The following is a 24014-nucleotide window of genomic DNA, read 5'->3' on the forward strand; positions in this document are numbered from 1 at the left end:
GCGGCGACCGGCAGTGCCTTCTCCTCGAACGCTTTGACAAGGACGAAGAGTGGCGGGAACCACTACGAGACCTTGAACACTTAGCCTTCTTCCTCCGAGGAGAGTCACCTCTCTACTCATCGGTCGGAGGCCCAGCAGGTCGGGATTTCTGAAGCTTCCCTTTCCATCCTGCAAGGGTTTCCCCATCATGGATTGACACTTGGAGCACGTATCCGTCTCGTGGCCCTCGCCCAGGCACCACAGAGACTCAATGGAGATCCTTAATGAACATCTTGGAACCGCACTCCTTACATTTCTTGAACCCGAAACGAGGGGTCATCGGGGTAGAAGACGAACTAATAGTCGAAAAAGAACAGCAAATACTTTCACAACTATGAGGCGCGCAGAGTTTCTCACGAAGCAAACACTTTTGCAGAAAAACTGAACTGTGCGTGTTACTTATAACATCTGATGATGTTACCCTCGACGGAGGCCTTCGAGGGACATCGACTCAACGCCATCGAAGCAGGGTGCCGTCTGGCAATTTTTTTTTTCAAAAGAGGCCGAAGCTGGACATTACATGTCAAAGATGAATACGTTGGAGGGCACAATCCATTCGAAATGTTGATTACAGATCCACAGAGTATATGCCTCTGGTGTCATGGGGTGGATCATAAGTTCAATGACTGTGGGTCATGTCAATCTTTGACCGTTAAGGCATTAAAGGAGTGGACAGGTAAGCTCATCCTCGGTAGGCCGGTATTCAAATCTCCTTCGAACACCCCTTCTAAATTGTGATCGTAGAATGAAAAAAAGTTCAAGAAACGTCTCTCTCTTAATAGATCAAAGCAGCGCATAAAACACTCCAGATCTAAGAGTGATTCACGACATTCAGAGTCAACTTCACACTAAAGATCGAAGAGACGTCATTACTCCCCTACATCTTCTGATTCCTCCACAGACGAGGCTAAGATTTTCTAGCAAAAAGGCATCTAAGACTGATTGGGAGGAATTTTGCCTCCAAACGCTTGAGGTGTTCTTGAAGGCAGCCCCTTCGAAGGAAAGTAAGAAAGCTTCTGACCCCATCGCGACTCGTAAGGCCAACAGGGCATCGTCAAAGACTGCTACTTGTGTGTCTAAGAGCCCGGGCAGTGAGATTTGTGATGCTGCGCAAGCCGGGTTTGCCCTAGATGTGCAGGCTAGGTTACTAGACATGCCATTTGATGGTTTTCACCTATATGGCTCAAAAGCTGAGTTTAGAGAAACAGCAACTGCCTTGGATACCTGCAAAGTCGTTCGGAGCAGCAATTCGCCAACCGCAACAGAACCACTCAGCCTCTCAAAGTTGGAGGGGTTGCCCCTTTTGGTTCTGTTCATCAGTCGATAGAACAAGGAGGCAAATGTCTCTAGAGAGGCCAGCGAAGGCTACCTTGTGGTGCATGAGGACGTGGAGGAAAATCTACCCACACAGCCTCTGCCTCTTTGCCTTCTGCTGCAGCCACAGCACCAAAACCGCTTTAAGTCCTTCGTCCACAAGGAAACAGATTAACCCAGCATCTCGAAGAAGGGCGAAGCATTGCTTGAGATGCTTGGGCACTGCAAGTCCATGGGTACTGTCTCCCATTCTTAAAAAGGCCCCCAGATTGCCCTCCAAACAGACTATGTTTCCGGGAACCAGATCCACTCGTTCTGCAGGAGATTCTCTTCCTGCTTGGGAAAGGTGCGATAGAAAGGGTACCTGTAGTGGAGAGGAACCAGTGATGGCACTCTGCATTTTCTTACTCCCAAGGAAGACGGGGGACTGTGACCCATCTTGGACCTGAGACGCTTGAACAAGTTCCTCAGGAAGTAGAGATTCAAGATGGTCACTCTTTCACATAATATCCAGGCCCTTCAACTCCAGTTTAGTTGGTGTCACTCTATCTTAAGGGTGCTTATTTCCAGGTGCCTATTCATCCCAAGCGCAGGAAATACCCGATTCGCCATTGTAAATTCTCATTTTCAGTTCTGGGTACTGCCTTTTGGTCTCATCTCTGCACAAGGGTCTTCACCAAGTTGATGGCGGCAGTGGCAGCGTATCCAAGGAGGGTAAGGATTCACATCTTTCCCTACTGTGATGAATCCGATTGGATCCATCACTGTTTTCCCGGGGGTGACCTCCCCCCAGGTGGCCAGGGGACAGTAGCCATTACCTGAGTCTGACCCTGGGGGCGACTACATGAGTGAGGATCACATGTGGGTAGCCAACCTCCAGGAGGGAGTGGCGGCGTCCACGGATGAGACATAGTATCCCCTTTTCCTATACAGGATCAATCTCCCATACACATCTTAATGGCCTATTGTGGTTCCTTACCTGCTTCCCTAAAGGAGTGTGCTGAATTTTCTCAAACAAATCTCCAAAGACTTCTCAAACAATTGTCCTCATTAGGAGTGTGCCGGTCCGGGAAGAATGCTGGTAAAACTTCAGGAAATACTAGATCCGGCATTTTTCCCAGACCAGCACACTCCGAGTTTGTTGCTAGGGTCAGTGAACTACCGGCAGACCTGAAATCCCAGTCAGCAGGCCTGACCTGCCGGGAGTTCAGGCCCTACCGGCAAAGAATTGCCCCCATCACCGGCACCGTTACTACTGGTGCAAGCCCATTCCATGGAGTCCTATAGGACACCATGGAATGGGAATTTACCGATGTTGCCGGCACCCGTAATATCCCGGAAACACTGGCATATTGGGCGCCGGTAACCGTAAGGGGGCTTTGCCGGTAACGCACTGGCAGGTTACCGGCAAACTCGTGATGAGAGCCATCGACTTGCCCCAAGAAACATACTGAAACCATTCCTATAATGCTTTTGTGCAAGTTGGTAAAAAGAAATGACCATTCCCAGAAACCCTGCATTGAAAAAGAGGAATTCAGATCAGAGGAAGTCCCGAGCACAGACAACGCTCTAGTTGATGCGAACATACACCTGTGCCTGGGATGTTTAAATGAAAATCAAGAAATGGCAGACTGCTGGCGGGAGTGGGCTGCAGCTCTTCGAGAGGCCAGAGAACCAAAGAAGCAAGTGGTAGCCAATTGGTTCATGCAGTGAGCAGAACAGGAAGATGCAGAGAAGCTTACACTCGGGAATGCCAGAAGCGAGAACAGTGCTCCTGGGCATTTGCCAGCGTAAGAGTGCAAAGAGAAGATTCCCGGGAAGCTGCGAGGAGAGGAGAAACTCAGCCAGTGCCATGGGAGATGTGGAAAAAGAAAGCCGAGCAACGCGAAGGAGAAAGAATCCAGCGGCTTTCATCAGCCGCAGACAGAACAGGAGATGCCACAAAGAGGCGGGGAGTCCACATTGGGATAAAGGGAGCACCGGGCATATTGGCAAACAAGCTGTATGTTAAACATTGAACAATGCAAGTCAGATAAAGAGAGGAAATAGTTAAAAGCATGTTTTCCTCAAGAGGGAATCTTTAACGGACAATGCACATTAACCCACAATGCTAAAGTAGTGAATAATTTTGAAGTGTGAGCAAAACACTAATGAGGAAATAGACTATGAAATAAAGGAATTAGCGAAGAGCGCTAATGTGATAAACTATCAATGGTGGAGTCGCATATATATACAATTACAAGAGGTCATGGTAGGAGTGTATAAAGGTTTCCAAGGCTGCAAGCAGGATATCTGTTATGTCAAAGATGATGAATCCGTCGGAGGACACAATCCATTAGAAAAGGTGATTATGGAGACCAAGCAGGAGGCAAAGCCATCAGCAGAGAGAAGAGTATAGAGAAAGGCTGCTAGATGAAAGGCATTTTATAAAGGAGTCTGAATATTTGCAAGGATGTAAGCAAAGAAGATAGGTCACTACAGTAAGCAGATTTGGAAGAGTTAAGACAGAGGGCAAGGAGAGGGTCTATGTAGTGTAAAGGTGCAGAAGTAGATGCAGGACACAGGGATGGCATTCTTCTGGTCTTAAACCTTTATTGAAAGAAAATAAAATGGAAACCCCATATGTCCCTAAAACTAAGAGGGGTTGCCCTGCCTCAAACAAAACTAAGGATAGTGTCAGAATGTCTTTCAAAAGAAATAGTCCACTGTCCTATGTCCCAAACCTATTTGCGTCCCTGACGCTTCAAAAGAAAATTATAGTACTAGCTTCATCCTGGTCCCAGAAAGGTGGTTTCTTCCTTCTGGACCGGTGTGGGCAGTTTGATTATTTGTGCGATTACCTCCTTCCCGTGGCCGTCACTAGGCCTTCCAACAAAGTTTGACACAGTTGGAAGGGTAGGTCTCCCTTCCCCAGGTCTTCTTAAGTCATTACAGTTCCATAAAGATGGGGAGAATATTTCTCCCTTGCTCAATCTTTTCTTAGGCTCTCTTTTGTATTCCCAATGAAGTCTGTGGTTTAGCCAGAGGATATCTTTCTACCACCCTGGTCCTCTCTCGTCTTTTGTAAAAAATGTTTTTTTTAAAAAAAGGTGTCTTTCTCCCCTTGGTCTTCTCTTCCACTTTCTCAGGCTTATAATGTGTCCCTCAGGCCCAGTTCACTATCCTGCCAGGCACAATTTTGCAGATACAATTCTCTAATTCTTTCAGCATTTGGGTCAAAGACCCCTCTCTCAGGTTTATAGTGTCTCTCAACTCAGCCTAGTTAACTAGCCTGCCAAGCACGGTTTGAGATAAAAAGTTTTGTGCGATTCTTCGAAGTACTGCTACAGGAAGATGACTACTTATTCAGCTTGATGGTTTTCAACAATTTGTTTTACCCCCCGAGACCTCTTGCCCAGAATTTGTTCACCTCCACCCCTCAAGGTCTCATTAGGGTTTTCGCACTGTCCCCTGCTTTTTAAAGCACTTTCCCAGTCATAAACGCAGTACACTTTATAGTTCCTTTCAACCCCAGGGACTGATTCCTTACCCCTGCTCCGCGGGCTGCTAATCTCTCCGGCTCCCAGCTTCAGCTCTGCTGGGATGCGTGTGCTGGCTGCTCGGCATTCCGTTCTTAGTCTGTCCCTGCTCTCCACACAGCAGCTCCCTCCAGCTCATGGTTCCTCCAGGGAGGATCAAACAGTGAGAGAAGTCCTTACTCTCTTTTGCTTTTTGGCCAGCTCGTGTGAAAGCTAGCATGTAAGCTTTGGTACTGCAAAAGGCTCCTCACTCCTTTTCTTCCCTGTGTCAGTATTTACAGATCCATAGCTTTCCTTACTTTTACTTGTCACACTAGGGTTTTCCTCATTCATATACAGGTCTACTCTGCATAAAGTAACTAGGAGCACATAGAGGGGGCATAGAACATGGGAATGCTGTGGCCCTAACAGTGTGTGGAGATGTGGGTTTGGGGTTAGAGTGATAATTGTCATACTGCGTTCTTCCTCAATAGTCTTCACCTCTCCCACAGAGGGGTCCCCTATCATGGGGTCCTCCCACTGAGTACCACCCCCGAGGGGACTATTGTTGAGCGGCCTCACCTTCCTGGGCCCATGGGAAGGGTCCCCCAAAGGGAAAGAAGTGACGATACTGAGGGATTCATCACAGTAGGCAGTGAGAAGAATGGGAGAGCAAACGTGCTAGAAATGCAGATGCATGGTTGGTTTCATGTTTTGGATGGGTAAGGTGATCCAAGTTTGAGGGTGATAGGTGGGGATGAAGGTTCAAGGAGGAAAGTGGGTCACTAGAGGTAGTAAATACTGAACTCTTTAAAGGAGAGTACAGTGGAGTGAGTGAGTGGGCGAGAAGGCGTGACGGGTGCACTTATCCTAGACTACTTTGTCTAAGGTTTTGGATAGATTGGAGTCTAAAAGAAGAACAAGTTACTCTCTTACCTGGTAACGTTCTTTCGATGGGATGGTCCGACGACGTATTCCATATCTATGACAGTAATCACCACAGCTGTGCTGCTTCGGAAAATCTTCGGCGTCTGCGACCTGCGTCGATGACGTCGATACACCGCCCTCGAGGACCTCCTCCGACAGCCGACGTCACTGGATATTACAAGTAGGATGCACGACGCCTGTAGCCTCAGTTGTAGTTTTTTCCCAGAACGTGTACCACCAGTCTTCTGCCAGTCTGACACACAAAGCCTTGCGGAAATGTACGCTGCAATCGCATAAGAAATTCTATAGCAGGAAAGGTAGGGAGGGAGCGATATGGAATACGTCGTCAGACCATCCCATCGAAAGAACGTTACCAGGTAAGAGTAATTTGTTCTTCAAGAGGATTGGGTCCTCCGACGTATTCCATATCTATGACAGGCTCCTAAAGCAGTACCAATGCAAGGAGGTGGGAAAAGAATTTAGAAAACAGAAATTTAGCATGCCCAATCAAATTGCGGAGGAAAGGACCGCCTTGCAAAAGGCCAGATCCTGCCCCCAGATGGAATTGAGGTAATAATGATGTACAAAAGTATGTACCGAAGCCCAGGTGGCTGCATCACAGATGTTGCGAATAGGAATACCCCTCTGCAGGACAGTAGAGGTAGCCATACCCCTGGTAGAATGGGCCCGTAAGCCGACCGGCGGGTCCTTACCCGCCAAACGGTAACACTCAGAGATAGCCAAAATAATCCAGCGAGACAAAGTCTGTTTCGTCACAGCTTGTCCCAAACGCTTTACAGCGTAACCAATAAAGAGCTGGTCGTCCACTCTGACCCGGGACATGCGTGAAATATAAAAGCTTAACGCTCTCCTAGGATCAAGCCTATGGAGCCTCTCCTCTTCCTTACCAGGATGTGGAGGAGGAAAAAATGCTGGAAGAACAACCTTCTGGCCTAAATGAAATTCCAACACCACCTTCGGAAGAAAAGAAGGACGAACTCCAAGGACAACTCTGTCCTTAAGAAACACAGTGAAGGGTGGCTTAACTGAAAGTGCCTGTAACTCGCACACTCTGCACATGTATGCCCTTTGAGTTAACAGTCTCAAAGGGCATACATGCAAAGGCTCAAACGGAGCAGCCATCAGAAAGTTGAGAACAAGGTTCAAATCCCAACCGGGCACCTGGAAAGGTGACGGAGGGAACACATTAGTGAGCCCTTTCAGAAACTGAGAAATTAAAGGAATTTTAAAATAGGAATACTCTTCAGACGAGAGCTTAAATATGGACAGCGCCGCCAGGTAACCTTTAATGGTACCCACTTTAAGGCCCCTGTGGGCCAAAGAAAGCAAAAAAGACAGAACCATGGGAATTTCACATGTAAAAGGATCCACATTCTTAACCCTGCACCAGTTGCAGAACTTCCTCCAACGGCACCGGTACAGGTACTCTGTTGCGGGCCTTCTGGACGAAAGCAACACCTCCATCACATCTTCAGGGAGGTCCCAATCCTTATACCTCAACCTTTCAGAAACCAAGCGTGAAGGTTGAGGGACCTGAGCTCTGGATGGAGAACCTGACCCCCCCCCCCCCTCCCGTGAGAGCAGATCGTCTCGGTAGGGAAGACGACGTGGAGGGCAGATGGACAAGTCGAGAAGGTCTGGGTACCACGTCCTCCGGGCCCACGCTGTAGCAATGAGAATCATCCGGGAACCGAACCTCCGTAACCTCCGCAGTACTCGCGGAATGACTGGGACTGGAGGAAACGCGTACAGCAGTGGGAATGACCACTCCACCACAAACGCCTCTCCTAAGGCTCTGTTTGGAGGAAATTCCCACGAGCAGAACCTCTCGCACTTCTGGTTGACACTGGAGGCGAAGAGATCCACTTGAGGGGTCCCCCAAAGGGCAAAGATCTCCAGGAGAATCGCCTGAGCCAACTCCCACTCGTGAGAGATCGCTCTCTGCCTGCTCAGAGCGTCCGCCGTCTCGTTTTCGTCTCCTGCCAGATGAACTGCCGAGATCGAAACCTCCTGCTGGATTGCCCAGAACCAGAGCTGCATCGCCTCCCTGCACAGAGGAAGTGACCCTGCCCCCCCCCCTTTTTGTTGAGGTAGTGCATGGACACCGTGTTGTCCGTCAGGATCAGGACATTCTTTCCTCGCACAGTCGGCAGAAAAGCCTTCAGGCTAGCCCGACGGCCCTCAGCTCCAAAAGATTGATATGGAGTCTGGACTCCGACGGAGACCGACGACCGCTGTCGACGACCGCTGTCAACTCGTGGGCATGAGCTCCCCATCCTGTGAGAGATGCGTCCGACACGATAGTCACCTCCGGGCAGGGCAGCCAAAATGAAGCCCCCCTCATCAGATTGCCTTCGTTGGCCCACCACAGAAGGTCCCGGGCGACCAAAGACGGCACCTGAACAGGGTCCGACATCCTGCCGGAGGACTGAGACCACTGGAGCTTGAGAGCCCACTGCAAAGATCTCATCCGCAACCTGGCCTTTGGCACCAGAAGAATGCAGGATGCCATGAGGCCAAGCAGTGTCAAGAACTCGAACGCTGGGAGAGTCTGGGCAAGTTGAAACTTGTGCACCATCTGCTGAATGTTATGAGCCCTCACCTGGGGAGGAAAACACTGCCCCAGGGACGTGTCGAGCACTGCTCCGATGTACTGGAGCCTCTGAGTGGGCGTCAAATGGGACTTCTCTAAGTTGAGGGAGAAGCCCAGCTTGTGGAGGGAGAGGCAGGTGACTGAGAGATGATCCAGGACTTGCTTGGGAGAGCACGCCCTGATCAACCAATCGTCCAGGTAGGGGTAGACGTGAATCCCCCCTTCCTGAGGTGCGCTGCCACCACTACCATGAGCTTGGTGAAGACCCTTCGGGCGGAGGTCAATTCGAACGGTAGGACCCGAAACTGAAAGTGCGAGTCGCCAACCGCCCACCTCTGGTACTTTTTGTGCTTCGGATGGATCAGCACATAAAAATAAGCGTCCTTGAGGTCGAGAGACACCAACCAGTCCTGAAGTTGAAGGGCCTGGAGGACTTGAGAAAGAGCAACCATCTTGAACTTGTCCTTCCTGAGGAGTTTGTTCAAACCACGCAAGTCCATGATGGATCTCAATCCCCAGTCTTTCTTGGAAATAAAAAAATAAGGGGAATACCATCCCTTGTTCCTCTCCGCTACAGGCACCAGTTCTATGGCGCCTTTCTCCAGCAGGGATTGTATTTCCTGTGCAAGGAGCGGATCCGGACTCTTCAAAGAGATTCCCCGATGGATTGTCTTGAGGCCTCTGCCGGAACGGAAGACAGTAGCCGTGGGTTATGATCTCCAGAACCCATACATCTGAAGTAATGCCGCGCCACTCTGCAAGATGCTGCGCCAGACTTCCCCCAACCGGTGAACCATGGGACATGGCCTCATGACTGAGCTGAAGCGGCTGCGGCGTCGCCTGAGGGCAAAGAGGCAACAGCCCGAGCGGCCTTGGCACCTAGAGTACCTTGTTTTCCACCTCTGGCACTCCTATTGTGGCCCCTTTGACTGGCAGCTCCTCTCGCTTTACCAAAGGATGAGTAATAACGAAAGGAACCTCCCCTCCATTGCTGTCCCCTAGGACGAAAAGGCAGAGGCTGTCGAAATGCAGCGCCCAACAACTTGGCTGCAGCTTTGGAAGTCTGAAACCTCTCAAGGCTCTTGTCAGCCTTGCTGCCAAAAAGATGTTCCCCGTCAAAGGGCATGTTGAGGAGCCGGGCCTGCACATCAGGAGCAAACCCCAACTTCCGCAACCACGCTAACCTGCATATCACGGTGCTCGCCGCCATGGACCGGCTGACGCAATCTGCCATGTCCAAACCCGACTGAACGGCCTCACACATAGCATCCTTGCCATCCTGAACCATGGCAAGGAAACCATCCAGTTCATCCCCTTCGGGAATATGTTCAGCCGCCAAGGAAACATAGTTCCACAGAGTGTGCGTGAAACGAGACAAGGCACAAATGGAGTTGGTCGTCTGAAGCGCCATACCCCATGCAGAAAACACTTTCTTCGCCCAGCCGTCAAAACGCTTGTCGTCCCCCATCAGGAGGGATGGTAGGGTATGACGCCTGCTTTGCCGGGGCCGTAGCCGCCTGCACCACCAAACTCTCCGGAGTAGGGTGCTTGGACAAGTAGCAGGGGTCACTACTGGCTGGGCGGTATTTTTGTGGCAAAGACTTGCGCACTGCCGGGAGACTCTCCGGAGCAGTCCAAGCTGCTGCCACCCTTCTTTGCAGAGCCATATGGAATGGCAGTACCGGGTCAGTTGGTGGACCAATGTCGAGGATATCCGTAAGGTCATCCTGAACAAACTCCCCTGGGGGAGCAGATCATCCTAAGTACTCGGTGACCCGTGACATAAGTCGCCGGTACGAAGAATCGGCATGAGTGCCAGGCTCAGGCCTACAAAACTCCACCTCCGGAGAGGTGTCCAGCCCACTAGCATCATGCAGGGACTGCCTCAGGTCCTCAAACTGGGGTGAGGACGGGGAAGGCGACCGATGACGGCGCTTCCGGGAGTGCCTCGAAGAGGCAGAGGAGTGGCGAGAATGACTCCGGGACCAAGACCCACTGGACTTCCGACGATGACGCGGAGAGTCGCCCCTTGAGTCATCCGTCGAAAGCCCCGCAGACCTCGACTTCCGGGGCTTGGACACCTTACCTACCGATAACAACTTCTTGCGCTCCCGCAAGGCTTTGGACGTGAGCGACTGGCAGTCGACAGTCATCCGTGTCATGGGCCTCCCCGAGGCACCAGAGGCAGGCGTTGTGCGAGTTTGTGACCGACATCTTGAATCCACAGTCCCCGCACTTCTCACAGCCCGGACGCCATGTGGAAGACGAGGTAGACATCTTCACGAAGAATAACTTCACAAACGAACAGGTTCAAAGAACCAAGATGAACAACAAAAACTCCAAAGAGTCGAGGCGTACTGAGATTCACGAAGCGAAAAAACGGAACTGAGGCTATGGGCGTCGTGCGTCCTACTTAGAACATCCAGTGACGTCGGCCGGCGGAGGAGGCCTTTGAGGGCGGCGTATCGACGTCGACGACGCAGGCGTCGAAGATTTTCCGAAGCAGCACAGCTGTGGCGATTACTGTCATAGATATGGAATACGTCGGAGGACCCAATCCCCTCGAATGAGGTTTTATTGCAGAGGTATTGGGCATCAAGAAGCCTAAAGCAAGCTCAATGGGGAGGCAGGGGTGGGACACTGAGCAACAGGGTAGATGGGGGAGTATTAGACGAAAGGCAGACATGGTATATGAAGTTCAAGTTGATGGTGTGCAGTGGAAATAAATGTCTGCCAAGGTGCCCATTCGTGTGAGAGTGGAGAATGGTGAGGGTGAAGGAATGGCAAAAACAGTTTTGGACAGAGCATGGGGGTAGGCAAAGGCTCTGTGAAAAAGGAGGGATTGTTAGGATGAATAAGATTGGCACAAGCATAGTGAAATTATGGACTTTAAGTACATGTGGGAGGAGGCAAATAAAAAGGATTGAGGCGATTGAGCCACAGGAGATGTAGGGGGTGTTGTACAGCTAACAGTTCCATTTACTTGTCTAGTGGCAACCAAAAATGTACAATTTAGGGAGAGTAGGCCGGTAACGGAAGAATTACTGATGAGACCCTAGGCCAGTACAGACAAACAAAAGGTTAAATGGGCTGGTATTGACCAACAAAATGTTTTAGATACAACTGACACATTTCATGGTATGTTATGAGACAGAGTTCAGAAATGCTTAGATTCGTTTGGGGTGGTCAAGGCAGACAAGCTGGGCCCTAAAATCATCCAGGCCTGAATAGGCACACCGACCTTGCTCGTTGTAGTGCTGACCTTGTCGATGACATAAAATGAATCACGCTTGCACCTGTACCTCTTATAGTAGGCTTTGAACAGGCCAAGCAAAGTGGTCTTGCAAAATAGAGGCCTCACTGCTGTAGATGTAATTGGGACAAGACCATAGCTGGTGTGGTCTCAACAATTCAGTTTTATCAAACAGCAACTAAAGGTGGACTTTAATTTCTAAGCAGCATAGTTTTCTTAGTTGTACTGTGTAGCATTTCAGAATGCCAATGTATACAATAGCTTTTAGGCATTGGTAAATAACTTTGCAAGTCACCAACAACTATGTCTCGAAGTGCCAGACACATGTCCTGTAGCATGAAGATGATGGTAGAAAGGAGTTCCAATAAAACTAGAAAACACATCTTCCATTTTTGGCATAGTCTAGTGGAAGTTAAGGACGGACAGAATTAGTAAGCAGTGCAACTAGAATGCATGTCTAGTTTGTGCGCTTGGAGCCAAAAGATAAAATCGGAGAAACAGTTAACAGACAGCACACCCCGACCTCTGCACCTTTGGACCCTTAGCCACATACTCAATTTCTACAGCTCTGAGAACAAACCGGTACGTGGGGGTTCTCCCCTATGCTCCTTCAAAATCCCTCTAAAAGCACCCTCCTTAAAGGGTTTTGCCAGGCATTTGAAAAAAAGGAGTCCCTCACTAGCGTTAAAAAAGACCTACACTACAGCCAGTTTTGTACAGAAACATCAAACTAAGTACACCATGTGAATGATCGTACCCTGAGAATCATTAAAATAAGAGTTCAGAGTTTGTACAGTGCATTGTCTTGTTTCAGTAACTTACTCCACATCCTTTGTACAGAATGTATATGTATTTTAGAAATCGCTCCATGTGATAGTACCTTTCCACCCATATGAAAAGTTTTTAAAAAATCAATATTATGGGGTAAAATAATTCTCTGAAGTGTGGGAAACATTAAAGTAATAATTTATCATAGCAAACCACAATTGTATAATATTGACCACAGTTTGTGCAATCATGGATATATTTTGAAATTACAATGGGTTTTAGGATCTCAGGATTCCTGAAAAGCACAATAAAAACTAAAATAGGTGTAGGCAAGAATAAAAATGGACATTACAATGATAGGCTTCTATATTACCTGTTCTCTCTTTCATACATCTCTTTCGAAGCTCCCCGTAGCTGTTCAATCTCTTGATTTGTTTTCAGTCTTATTTGCTCTAACTCATCACGGAGTTTGCTCTCATACTCTGTCTTGTATTGATCTCTGTAAACATTAAAAAAAATACACAGTAAACAAATATTAAAGAAGAAAAATGTGCAATAAAGGTACAGAACCAACGAAAATGGCAATTGTATAACCAGCTCATCTCTCACTGTCCTTACAGAATGTGTGGGCCAACAGTTGCAGAAAAGAACTGTCTTTCCTCTTACGAATACCTCCCATGAAATATCAGACAAAGTCCCCCTGCCTCACCCTGAGGACCTGCATGGAGTTTCCCAATGGAACCCAAGGTCTCCCCAAACTAGCGAGTGATGGGATCAGGGGCAGTGTATGGACGATCCGTGGTCCCCCTCACTTGCTGCCAGTCTTAGTACAGGGGCCAGTCACATTGCAACAGGGGCAAGGTCTCTCTAAGGTGTCCAGACCCAATACCTAGGAAGCAATAACAATGTGAGATACAAATAATGAGGGTCTTCCTAATCCCAAGGTACAGGGCTTATACTTCGCCTGAAGCTGCTTATCTTGCAGTTACTGGCCCTTTATGGGAACTGAGAGATGGTGCCTGGCAGCGCGGACATGCTTGACTCCGTTGCGCAGGTGCAGGATGTACATACGCAAAGCAAAAGCGGGGAACCTGAATTAGAAACAGATAGGATCAGGGAATCCATCCAGGGTGCAGGCTTAGGTTATGACAACCAGAGAGAGGACCATTTAAGAGGAGGGACTAGCAAGCCCAAAGTGATACTTTGGAATTCAGAGCCATCCTCAAAGGGGGCCCATTACTGCAGCCCTACACCAGCTGCTTTAAGAGAGACACCCTTATCCCCTGTACAAAGGGAGAGGCTGGAAAGCAGGACCAAGGTGTGGCAGGCAAAGGGGGGACTGCCCAACAGAAGGGACGGGCCAATTCAAAGTACCACAACACGGCTGTACACCACCACTGTGGTTAGAGCCCAACAGCCAATTTCTATCCCAGCTGACATACCTAAATACACTTTCAACAGTCAGAGGCTGGGAGGCGGGGCTAAAGCCCTAAAAAAGGCCAAAGGCGCAGTCTGAGGTTGGAAGCACTGGGACCCATCCTGGCACTTTCAATTTCATGTTATGCTTGCTCAGTTCATTATTTTGTCCCAACTCCGCTATAGTTCCTGAATAAACTTACTTTAAATTTAAGTTTTCTGTGTTGGTCTGCTCTTTTATCCCAGTCACCTACGTGACAAATCGTTTTAATACACCCTTCCAGACACCTAAGAAACCCAGGACCAAGCAAAATTATTTATGTAGTACGCTTATTGAGAGCGTCAATGTGTAATTAGCTTTAAGCATGCATGTAAATCATCCTAATTTGGTTTCTGCCTTCTTCTCTTAAGGACTTCTCTGAGCAAGTTAATTCACTACAAAAGCAAATCTAATTTTTGACACAGAACAATGCATCAAGCTTAGTGTGGTTATCCCCTCAGTTTGAGTAAGGGACTACAACAAAGGCACATTTAAGTTCTTTGAATAGCATATTAAGTAGGCTACTGTTTACTAAAAGTGTGAGGAACTGGTATGTGGAACAATGTGTGGCCATTGTATTCTTTCACATCCATCTGCCACCTTTTCCCCTAAGTAAGCCTCAATTTAGGAGACCTGATGGTAGTACCATTTAAACCAAAAGTCTGCTCTGCCTCCACCAGTTACCAGGCCAGTAGCCTGAATCACCACCAGATTCTGACATCAGGCTGCTGCTGGTGGCCCATTTGCACTAATCAGTCTAAGGACTGCTCTATTGCCAAGTGAATTAGTGGCACTGCAAGACAGCTGGTTTATGATCCTTCGGGCATAGATTCAACAACTCTAGGCATGGGAGAATCCCCTTTCCCACCCACCTTATAATCATTGGAGATACCAAAGAGATTCCCCTCTGCTCAGAAGTGCATATGTGGCTGAGCAAAGGGAATCCCTCTGCATCCCCAATGCCAGCATGGTGTGTGGAAGAGGGGCTATTGCAACACGAGAGCTGTATGTTTATTACCTCCAGAACCCTCTACCTTTCACTAAGCAGATTTATCAGATTCTACAGCTCAGTCTAATGAAGGTGAAAGGGGTTAGATTTGGTGCATCCACCAACCAAGGTGGCATAGACCCTACTCCGAAGCGGCATTCCATTTTGCCAGAGGAGGTTAATGGAAAAAGACAACCCAAAAAAATGATTCTTTACTGTCAATGCCCTTTCCGGATGATGGAAGAAATATTCTAGAAAGGGTCTATTTGACCTTTCTCCTACCATGAGGTCCTTCATAGAAAACCACCAAGGTGGCTACATGGAAAGGTGCCCAAAAGGATAGAAGTAAGCAAAAGAATTATCCCTTGAAATGGTGCTGGAGATATTAAGATCCAGCTATAAAATGCAAAATATATCCAGCAATATGAAAAAGAAGGTATGCATAGACAAGAAAGACAGGCACATGGTATAAGAAGGGAAGATTGCACACGATGAAAGCATGGAACCAAACTTTGTACCACCTTCTTTCTTTTCTTTCATAGTTCAACCTCAACCACAAGTTCACGCTGACCTCAGAATGACTAAAGGACTCGCCACCATCATAGCCTGTATGCTGGTCACAGTAGAGGCCAATTGTGAAGTTGCAGTGCTGGGACCAGTTGGAGGTGCCCTCTTGGTGGGTTTAGCAAGTGCAGCAGCTATAAATTAACAGCCACAGCCATACACCATGTAGTGACAAGTCCCACAGAAAGTCACAAACCGATACAGACATGCATTTCCAAGACACTAGCATCACCCCAAAAGCATCTGTCCCGACATGGCACCCAGCTATAACGCAAACATGACCCAGTATCAGAGGTGAAACTGCCAGCGAAAAGGACAACACACCGGTAGCCCAACGCCAGCAATAAAAGACGCTGGCGGAGGAGTGCCCATAGTACTTTCTCACAGTTAAATATTTGGACTAGTGGGCTAGTTGTCTGCTGAACATGGGTGGCGTACCTCAATTCTGGAACTTCCCTGCAGGCACCCCCATATGATATTTCAAATTCTCTAGAATCCTGTGAAGGATAGCCCGTGGGCCCGGCACAATACATGCACGATACAACAAACATGCAATAAGCATAAAAACAGAGGCAGAAGCCTTTCGTTTCCAAGGGCCCAACCTTTTACAAGTCCCTAAGCCTAGCCTAGCCTAAGAAGAAAATCAAACTAATGTTTCAGAAAACTAGACTATTCAAATGTGTCTTTACCTATGAAAGACATGCTACAACGGTACAACGTCCTTTCATCATCTGGCATTTCAAAGCCTGCATTTTAAACGTGTAAAGAATAAAACTACAACTGCAACTGCATTGACTGATAATCAGAAAGGGGCATTAATGTCTCATTCAAATGGACGAACTGCCAACACATTCTGTGTTTTCTGTACATGTTCGTTGTAGAACTAGCATCCTGAAGTGAACAAAATGTACCACATTGGAGCCCTACAAACACATGAAAAAACAAATACCCCTGTGCCAGTCGGTTTAGCTGATGTGAGGCATCGGAAAGCAACAACTGAAGGCATTCAAGATTCTAGGACTTTCCCACAGCTCACAGGGGGTTCTATGCTTCGATCGTCAAATCGTATGAGACACCTCATTGATTAGATGTCATCATTCTTGCATTCCAAGTCCCTGGTGAGTCTACCCATACAAGAAAGGTGATGGCCTTTGACGAGTAGTCTTCTGTCTGAAATTTTATTTTCAATTAACTGTAACAACAATACATGAAATGTCAACAAAATTACAAAAACTATATACATAATTACAAAACAATATAGATACATCTCCCCCAAAGTCACCCGGTTCATATCACGTAATATGCAAATGTCAGATTCAATACAATGCCAGAAATGCACCCCAAATCTTCACAAACAACCCATGTTTGCCTTGTTTGCTATATATAAATCTTTCCACATCTGCCAGGTTAAGCATTTCATTCAACCAGTCCTCCTTTAAAGTTATGTCAGATTTCCAATTTCCAAGGATGATTTTTTTCCCACCATGGCACCTCTAAATAACCACTTCTTTTGGCATTGAGTGAGCAACCCTAAGGTAGCATCATTTCCCAATATCAATGTTTCAAAATCAAAACCAATCGGTTCATTCAAAACCTTCTCCAAAATTACACCAATTTCTCTCCAAAATCCACGCACCTTCCTGCAATCCCACATCATGTGTTCCAGTGTACCGGTTTCATGAGCACAAGCCCAACATTCCAGATCATGCTTCAAACCTCTCTTCCATAATCTATCAGGAGTCCAATAAACCCTCTTCAAGATCTTAATTTGCCTCGTTCTTTCAGTCAAACCCAAGGAACACAATTTGACATTTGCACACATCTTTGTCCACGTCTCCATGGAAATGTCAGAGCCAATCCTTCGACCCCACTCATCCCTGAGCAAATCATTGTCTTTATATTTATTCACGATCTGTTTATATACCCGGCTAGCTAAGCCCCCCTCACCTACCAACGATTCTCTTGTAAGAAAATCCAGATTCAACCTAGCCTGGAAATCTATCTCACCAACAGCAATCTTCAATTTCCTGTAATCCGAAAACCTGACATTTTCAATATGATATTCTAGTTGTAACTCTCAAGCACTCCTCCATTTCCCCTCCTTAAATAGATCATCAATCCAACTCACACCACCCAAAAACCATTCTGGCCAGAATAACATTTTGTTTTCTAACTTAATAGAAGGATTCATCCATAATGATGCACTAGGATCTTTGTATGCCTCCACACCCAGCAAACCAATCAATTTCTCCCAGGATTTTCAGACATCCAGTCAACGGATCTTTCACACTTCTCGCTCTTGATTCTGTGGTCAATAAGGCTCTTAGTGACAGAGGACCACTATAACTTGCGTCTGCCATAGCCCATTCATCAGGTATCGGTGCCAAGAATTCAACTATAAAATCACAAATATAGGCAAGATGATAGGCCCTAAAGTTTGGCACTCCTAGTCCACCTTTCTCCAAAGGTAATTGTAGTTTCCACAAACTTAATCTAGGTGGTTTTTTGTCCCATAGAAAACCTTGAATAAGCCTGTCCAATTCCTTACAGTACTGAGCATCAATATTTAGTGGGATCATACTCGAGATAAAATTGATCCTAGGGGTGATAAGTAGTCTTCTGTAAAATCTGATTAGCACACTATCTTGAAAGATCCTGAAAGCCAACATCAAATTTATCCAAAATAGGCGGGCGCTGTTGAGCAGCCAAGGAAAATGACTGCCTAGCCTAAGAGCTCTGCACATCAGCGTGAATATCCGAGAGGGAGGCGGCACTATCCGGCAACATTATCTCTGCTGGGGGGCGGTATATGCCCCCGTGACACCGGAGCACCCAAGGACAACATTGCAGCCGTCTGGGCTACAACGAGAAACATCCCGTGCTGGAGACTGGCCGTAACATACGAGGAGGGTTCCATGTCATTTCATCGCGGGATGTTTTTTTGCTGGGTTTTTTAATCGCAATTTTATTTTACAACAAATTCTTTTTAAGGGGGTTCCCCCACCCAACCCCCCCCATTCTCTAAAAAATCTGATTGTTTTTTTTCTAAAAAGAAATTTGCGGTAAAAAATGCTGCGAAAATACATCCTGCGATGAAAGGACGTCGTACCACAAGGAGGAGGAGGCCCGAGCACCCTGATCGATCTGCTCTCAGCGCCTCACAAGCCGAGTGATCCACAGACTGCCACTGCCCGCCTTCTGTATCTAGTGAGGCGGACCTCGTGGTTCTTGCTGACCCTGTCCCCTCATCGGCCGATGGCAGGGAAGGCCCCCCCTCCCCCTCACGCAGAGCCTGGAACGGGGAAGCAACACGCTGCAACTGCAGAACAGGCACCGAGGACGACAGCCTGACCTGCAGCGGGTGGTTGGAATCCTTATCCACACAACGGCTATATGAGGTTAGGAGCACCGCCCCACCACGCCAACCACACAATGCACGGCCCAGGGCTCAAATCACGCTGGATGCCCCCACACCCTGGTCCCATTTCCACATTTTAGTACCAACAGGGCAGGGGGAACCCGCATGACTGAGTGAAAATATGTGGGTCCACCCCTCTTTACAGCTGAGCCGCCGGGGCGGGCCACAGGACATCCACCATAGTTGTGGAATTTCCTCATAGTGAGGGGATAGACTGGTGACCTCATAGTCAGAAGAGCAGACCCAGAACCTAACAATCAGTGTGAGGCGGGAAGAGCTACCCCCTACACCAAGAAAGCAACAGGCCCCAGGAGGAGGCTTGCATGACATACAGTGCTCGGCCCGAGTGACCTATCTGCTGGGGCATAAATCACACTGTTAATAGTAAAACTATGTGTATTCACCACCTCATTATCCTATACATAAAAGACATGACATCCCTAGTCAAATGTTAAGTGCTGTGCGGCAACGGTGAGCCCCATTGCAGTTGCTTTGTGTGAATTGAGGGAAGTTCACCCGGTTGTAACTGGGGGGCAGTTGGAGGGGAGGGAGGGTTCTGTACACTGCAGGTTGTGGGGAGGCAGTGGGGGCGAGGGGAATATGGCCTTGTGCTATAATGGGCCTTGACATATGGTTGTGCGCCAGTTGCGCAGTTCAGGCGAGTTGGGGGGAGAAAACATTTAAGATATTGGCAAATGAATGCCCAGACAGCATATTTCTAAATTACACAGAAGTCCGGACTCTTAGTAAACACAGTGTAAACCACGTGATAACACATATGATATGGCACAACAGCTGAGAATCATGTGTTTCTGGGGAATTTCACTAAAACACGGAAAGTGATGTCCTACGACATGAATCTGATTCTAGATCATATACTAGACAGAACAAATAACTTCTGTCCCATATACAATCACAAGCCTTGTGCGATGCGTGGCACATGATACACCCGCAGATGAGGGAATATACCTTTTACTACTCAGTGCATGATATGGCTTCCCGGATTGATATTTTCATGATATCCAGCTCATTCATGGGAAGAGTACTGGACGTCGACATAAAACCCTGCACATTGTCTGACCACTCTCCGGTGACAATGTCACTGAAATTGGGCAGGAGTAACACAGGTTGCACCTGGAGATTTAAATCAGAAGCGTTAAAAGATAGTGTTTCGAGTGGAGATTAAGGAGGACATTGAGTCCTTCGCCTGTAATGCAGTCAATTCCACCTCCCTGGGTATTAGATGGCAGGCCTTTAAGGCCTACATTAGAGGTATGGCGACATCTAGGGAAGCTGGAGCTCTCTAAAGTATACGTGGGGACCTGGAGAGATCTGAAAATACACTTAAAAAGCTTGAGATTGAATACTCCAGTTCCTCAGATCACCTGTTGCTGGCACAAACGCAGAAGGAATTGAAAACATTTTGAGGTACAGAATATACAGGGAAGGGGACAGACCAGGTAGAACATTGGGGAGACTGGTTCAGACAGAGAGAGGGTGGGCCCAGGTGGACTGTATTCTGGATGAACAGGGTAACACTAAATGGACTGATGCAGAGGTGGTTGGGACATTCCGTGAATTTTACAAAACCCTATATACTGCGGAGCCGCCAAGTGGGGAACAGGCCATTCATTTATTGTTACAAGATATTCCATTGTCACGTCTTAACTGTCATGCCTGCCTGCCCCCGGGAAACCAGACCAGGCCCAGCAACCCCAGATGCAGGCATCATGCCATTTGGAGCATGCCCAAAAACCCCAGTTAGGGGCTGTTTGGGTGCAGTCCTGGCTCCTATGGCGCCAGGTTCATAAGGATAAAGTCAGTCCTGGCGCCATGGGCGCCAGGCTCATTAAAGAAAACCTACCTAATGGCAGACCATGCTCGGGTGGGGGCTGTGGTAGAATACTTACCTGGGACTTCTTCCAAGGCTATTTAAACCACACCCGGACAGCCGCACGTGCTTCGCGTTATTCTGCATTCAGCAGCGTAACGCTCACCGTGCCTCCAGCAGCTTCCAGTCTTCAGCCACGCCCGCTTCAGTCCTGGACCACCTGGAAACGAAAAGAAAGAAGGAGAAGAGGTTTAAACTTGAAACCTTATCTGAATTCTTGATCCATCACGCCGTCGATCTTGAAGAAGGAGTCATCGCACGCGCACCTCCACGCACCTCGCAGCGCCGCGCTGAACTCACCATCCAGCGCAGCTTTTCCTCACTCCATCGCGAACTCTGCATTTCCAAACCGCGCTCCGATATCTAAGGGGATAAGAAAAGCCAGGTGAGCAAGGGAATGCAAAAGGGCAAAACAAGCTACCCCCAAAGACTTACCCGATTACCACAGGGGGGTACTCACCTCATCTCGGTTCGGCGCATTTAACTCTGCATCACCGCCGCACCCCGGCCCCTAAGGAGAAACCACTGGACATTACAAGCTTCCCCCCAAAGACTTACCTGATTTACCGCAGGGGGGTACTCACCTCATCTCGGGTCGGCGCAGTTAACTCTGCATCATCGCCGTACCCCGGCCCCTAAGGGGAAAACCACTATAGACTTACCTGACTCTCAACAACTGCCATTTGGACTCTTCGTGGTGGTTAAACCTACAAGGAATCGGAAAGAGTGAAGATCAGACATTTGAACTCTTACAAACTATTGTATTCTAGAGTCAATACTGGAACTCACCAATTCCTCCACGCCAGTGAAGTAACTGGTCGTCTACGCGCCCCTGCGCTCGATGCAGGATGGAGAGCTCATCTTCCCAAATCATCAGGTGAGATTAAGAGGGAACATCAGGAGTGGTCAGTGGGCAGACAACGGGAGTGGAAGGTGGGTTAACGCTCAAATTACGGGAGGTTAATTCCCTTTCTCCTTTGCAGAAAGATATTCAAACGAGCCAACAAACGAAGTTAAGTGGGTCTGTCCAGTCAGTCATCTCGGCTCTACGTGACACCAGGCCAGTCCAGATCGACGTCCCCGTGGGAATCAGGTGAGCGTAACATTAACGCCCAGACTAGGGAAAGACTTGAGGCCCCCATCACGCTAGAAGTCAAGGAGGTAATTGTCAGCTTACCCAAGGGGAAGGCTCCAGGCTCAGATGGTCTCACTACAGAGTTCCATCAGGAATATGCAACAATTTTATTTGTATTTATTGCATTTGTTACATGCCCAAACCCGGGGTATCACAGTGTTGGTTACTTAAAAACATTAACTTCATTACAGGCTTAGGAGACAGGTTACATACATGCTTTCAGTTACAGCATTGTGGAAACATTAGCAGTTAGTCATGGACTTAATCAAATTTGTCAAAGAGCCAGGTTTTAATCATTGACTTGAATCGCTGGTGTGATTGCACATTTCTAATATATGCCTGTAAGGTGTTCCAGAGAGTTGGAGCAGCTACTGGGAAGCTAAAACCTCCCGCCTTTTTATTCTGGTAGCGGGGGATGGTCAGGTGTGTGCTAGTATATGATCTTAGGTCTCTGGTTGAAGTCTTTTGAGTTATACTCTTCAAGTGGTAGGGGGCGTCATTAAGGATGCATTTGTGTGCGGTGTTCAGGGTCTTAAAGAGGATTCTCGCTTTGACAGGGAGCCAGTGTACTTCTCTTTGAATATGGGTAATGTGATCATTCTGTTTTAATCCAAGGGCAGTACGTAAGGCTTTATTCTGGAGTAGTTGCAATTTGGCAAGCTTTGTTGTCGTGCTACCTAGTAAGAGGATATTGCAGTAAACTAGTTTTGAGAGGATATGGGCTTGTGCTAGATAAAGGTAGTTCTGAGATGTGAGGAATTGTCAGCTGAGTGAGATAAGCTTAGTAGTATAGGCGGTGGAGGATGAAAGGGCGTTGATGTGCTTGGTCATGGAAAGATTAGCATTTAAGAAGACGCCTAATGTTTTTACTTGTTTCTAAACTGGGATGGATGTCCCATCAATGTTTATAGTCGAGTAGCAATCTAGATATTTTAGGCGGGCAGGGGAGTCTACAATGAGGATCTCCATTTTCTCATCGTTCAAGGCTATGGGTGGCCATCCAGTTTTGGTTGATTGCATAGATCTTGTTAATAGTGTCAGTGTCTTGTTTGTGGTGCCCAGTGATGGGAATCAGTAACTGGGTGTCATCTGTGAAACGTGTGTAGATGACGCCCATGGCATCAAGTGCTGCAAATAGTAATTTAGTGTATGTGTTGTAAAGTGTATGTGAGAGGCAGGAGCCTTGGGGGACAACTAGAGGAACTGTGATGGGGTCAGCCTCTTCGTCTTCGATGAAGACTCTAGAGGTGCATTCCGACAGGAATGATTTGATCCATAGGGTGGTTTCTGGGGAAAAGTGAACATTTTCAGCCAGAGCGAGGCACAAATTGTCGTGATCTACCAGGTCAAATGCAGCTGATAGATCGAGTAATAGTAAGACGCTTATGTTACCAGTGTCCGTGGATGTGGTCCATCTGGATTTTTAAATCTAGTAGCAAAGCTCCTGTGCTATGTTTGGGGATGGAAACCTGATTGTCTAGCTCCTGGCAATTGGTTGCTTTCCACATAGTGTTGGATTTGTGAGTAAGCTACTAAGTCAATTATCTACAATAGGAATGGAACTGTAGTGATGGGGCGATAGTTGGTGGGGATGATGGGATCAAGGGAGGGTTTCTTGAGCAACAGGGTTACCCAGGCCAATTTGATGCAGGACGGGACGGAGTTGGAAGTAAACGAAGCATTGATAAAGTCAGTGATAATGGGCACTAGGGCTGGTGCACAGAGTTTGACCAGACGGACGGGGAAGCGGTCACCTTTGCAATTGAAGGGTTTGAGGGTAGTGATGGTGGCTAGGACCATATCTTGGGAAACTGTACTGAATTTGAATTGGGATACAGAGTTGTCAGCAATGGCGCTAGGTAGGTGTGAGGTCATACTTTTGCCAGCAAGTATTCTAGGTCCAATTGCTGTTTGTTATGTGTAAAGTTTATTAACTAAACTGTAACACATTAAATAAATTATTATTATTATGTTATTTTCTCTTGTAAGGTGGAGATTGTGTGTGCGAGTGCATTTTGAATAGTGGTACACCAGGCTTGGTCTGTCTGGGCAAGTACTACTGTAGGGATGGGTGATTCTAATTCCCTCCGAATGGAAAATAGTTCTTTGGTACTTGAAGAAGGGTTTGAAATGCGGGCGTTAGCGGGGGT

General features: G+C 47.6%; 1 protein-coding gene across 1 annotated transcript in view; it reads right to left on the reverse strand.

The window, feature by feature from the left end:
- Positions 1 to 24014, reverse strand: part of PIBF1 (progesterone immunomodulatory binding factor 1) — a 1771771-nt gene that overhangs the window by 1176680 nt on the left and 571077 nt on the right. The window contains exon 9 of the mRNA XM_069639889.1: positions 12786 to 12911. Coding sequence (XP_069495990.1) covers positions 12786 to 12911 — 126 coding nt within the window. The remainder of the gene's footprint in view (positions 1 to 12785; positions 12912 to 24014) is intronic.

This window comes from Ambystoma mexicanum, chromosome 7q, assembly GCF_040938575.1.
Source record: "Ambystoma mexicanum isolate Mex_15411 chromosome 7q, UKY_AmexF1_1, whole genome shotgun sequence".
In the NCBI taxonomy this organism is placed as follows: domain Eukaryota; kingdom Metazoa; phylum Chordata; class Amphibia; order Caudata; family Ambystomatidae; genus Ambystoma; species Ambystoma mexicanum.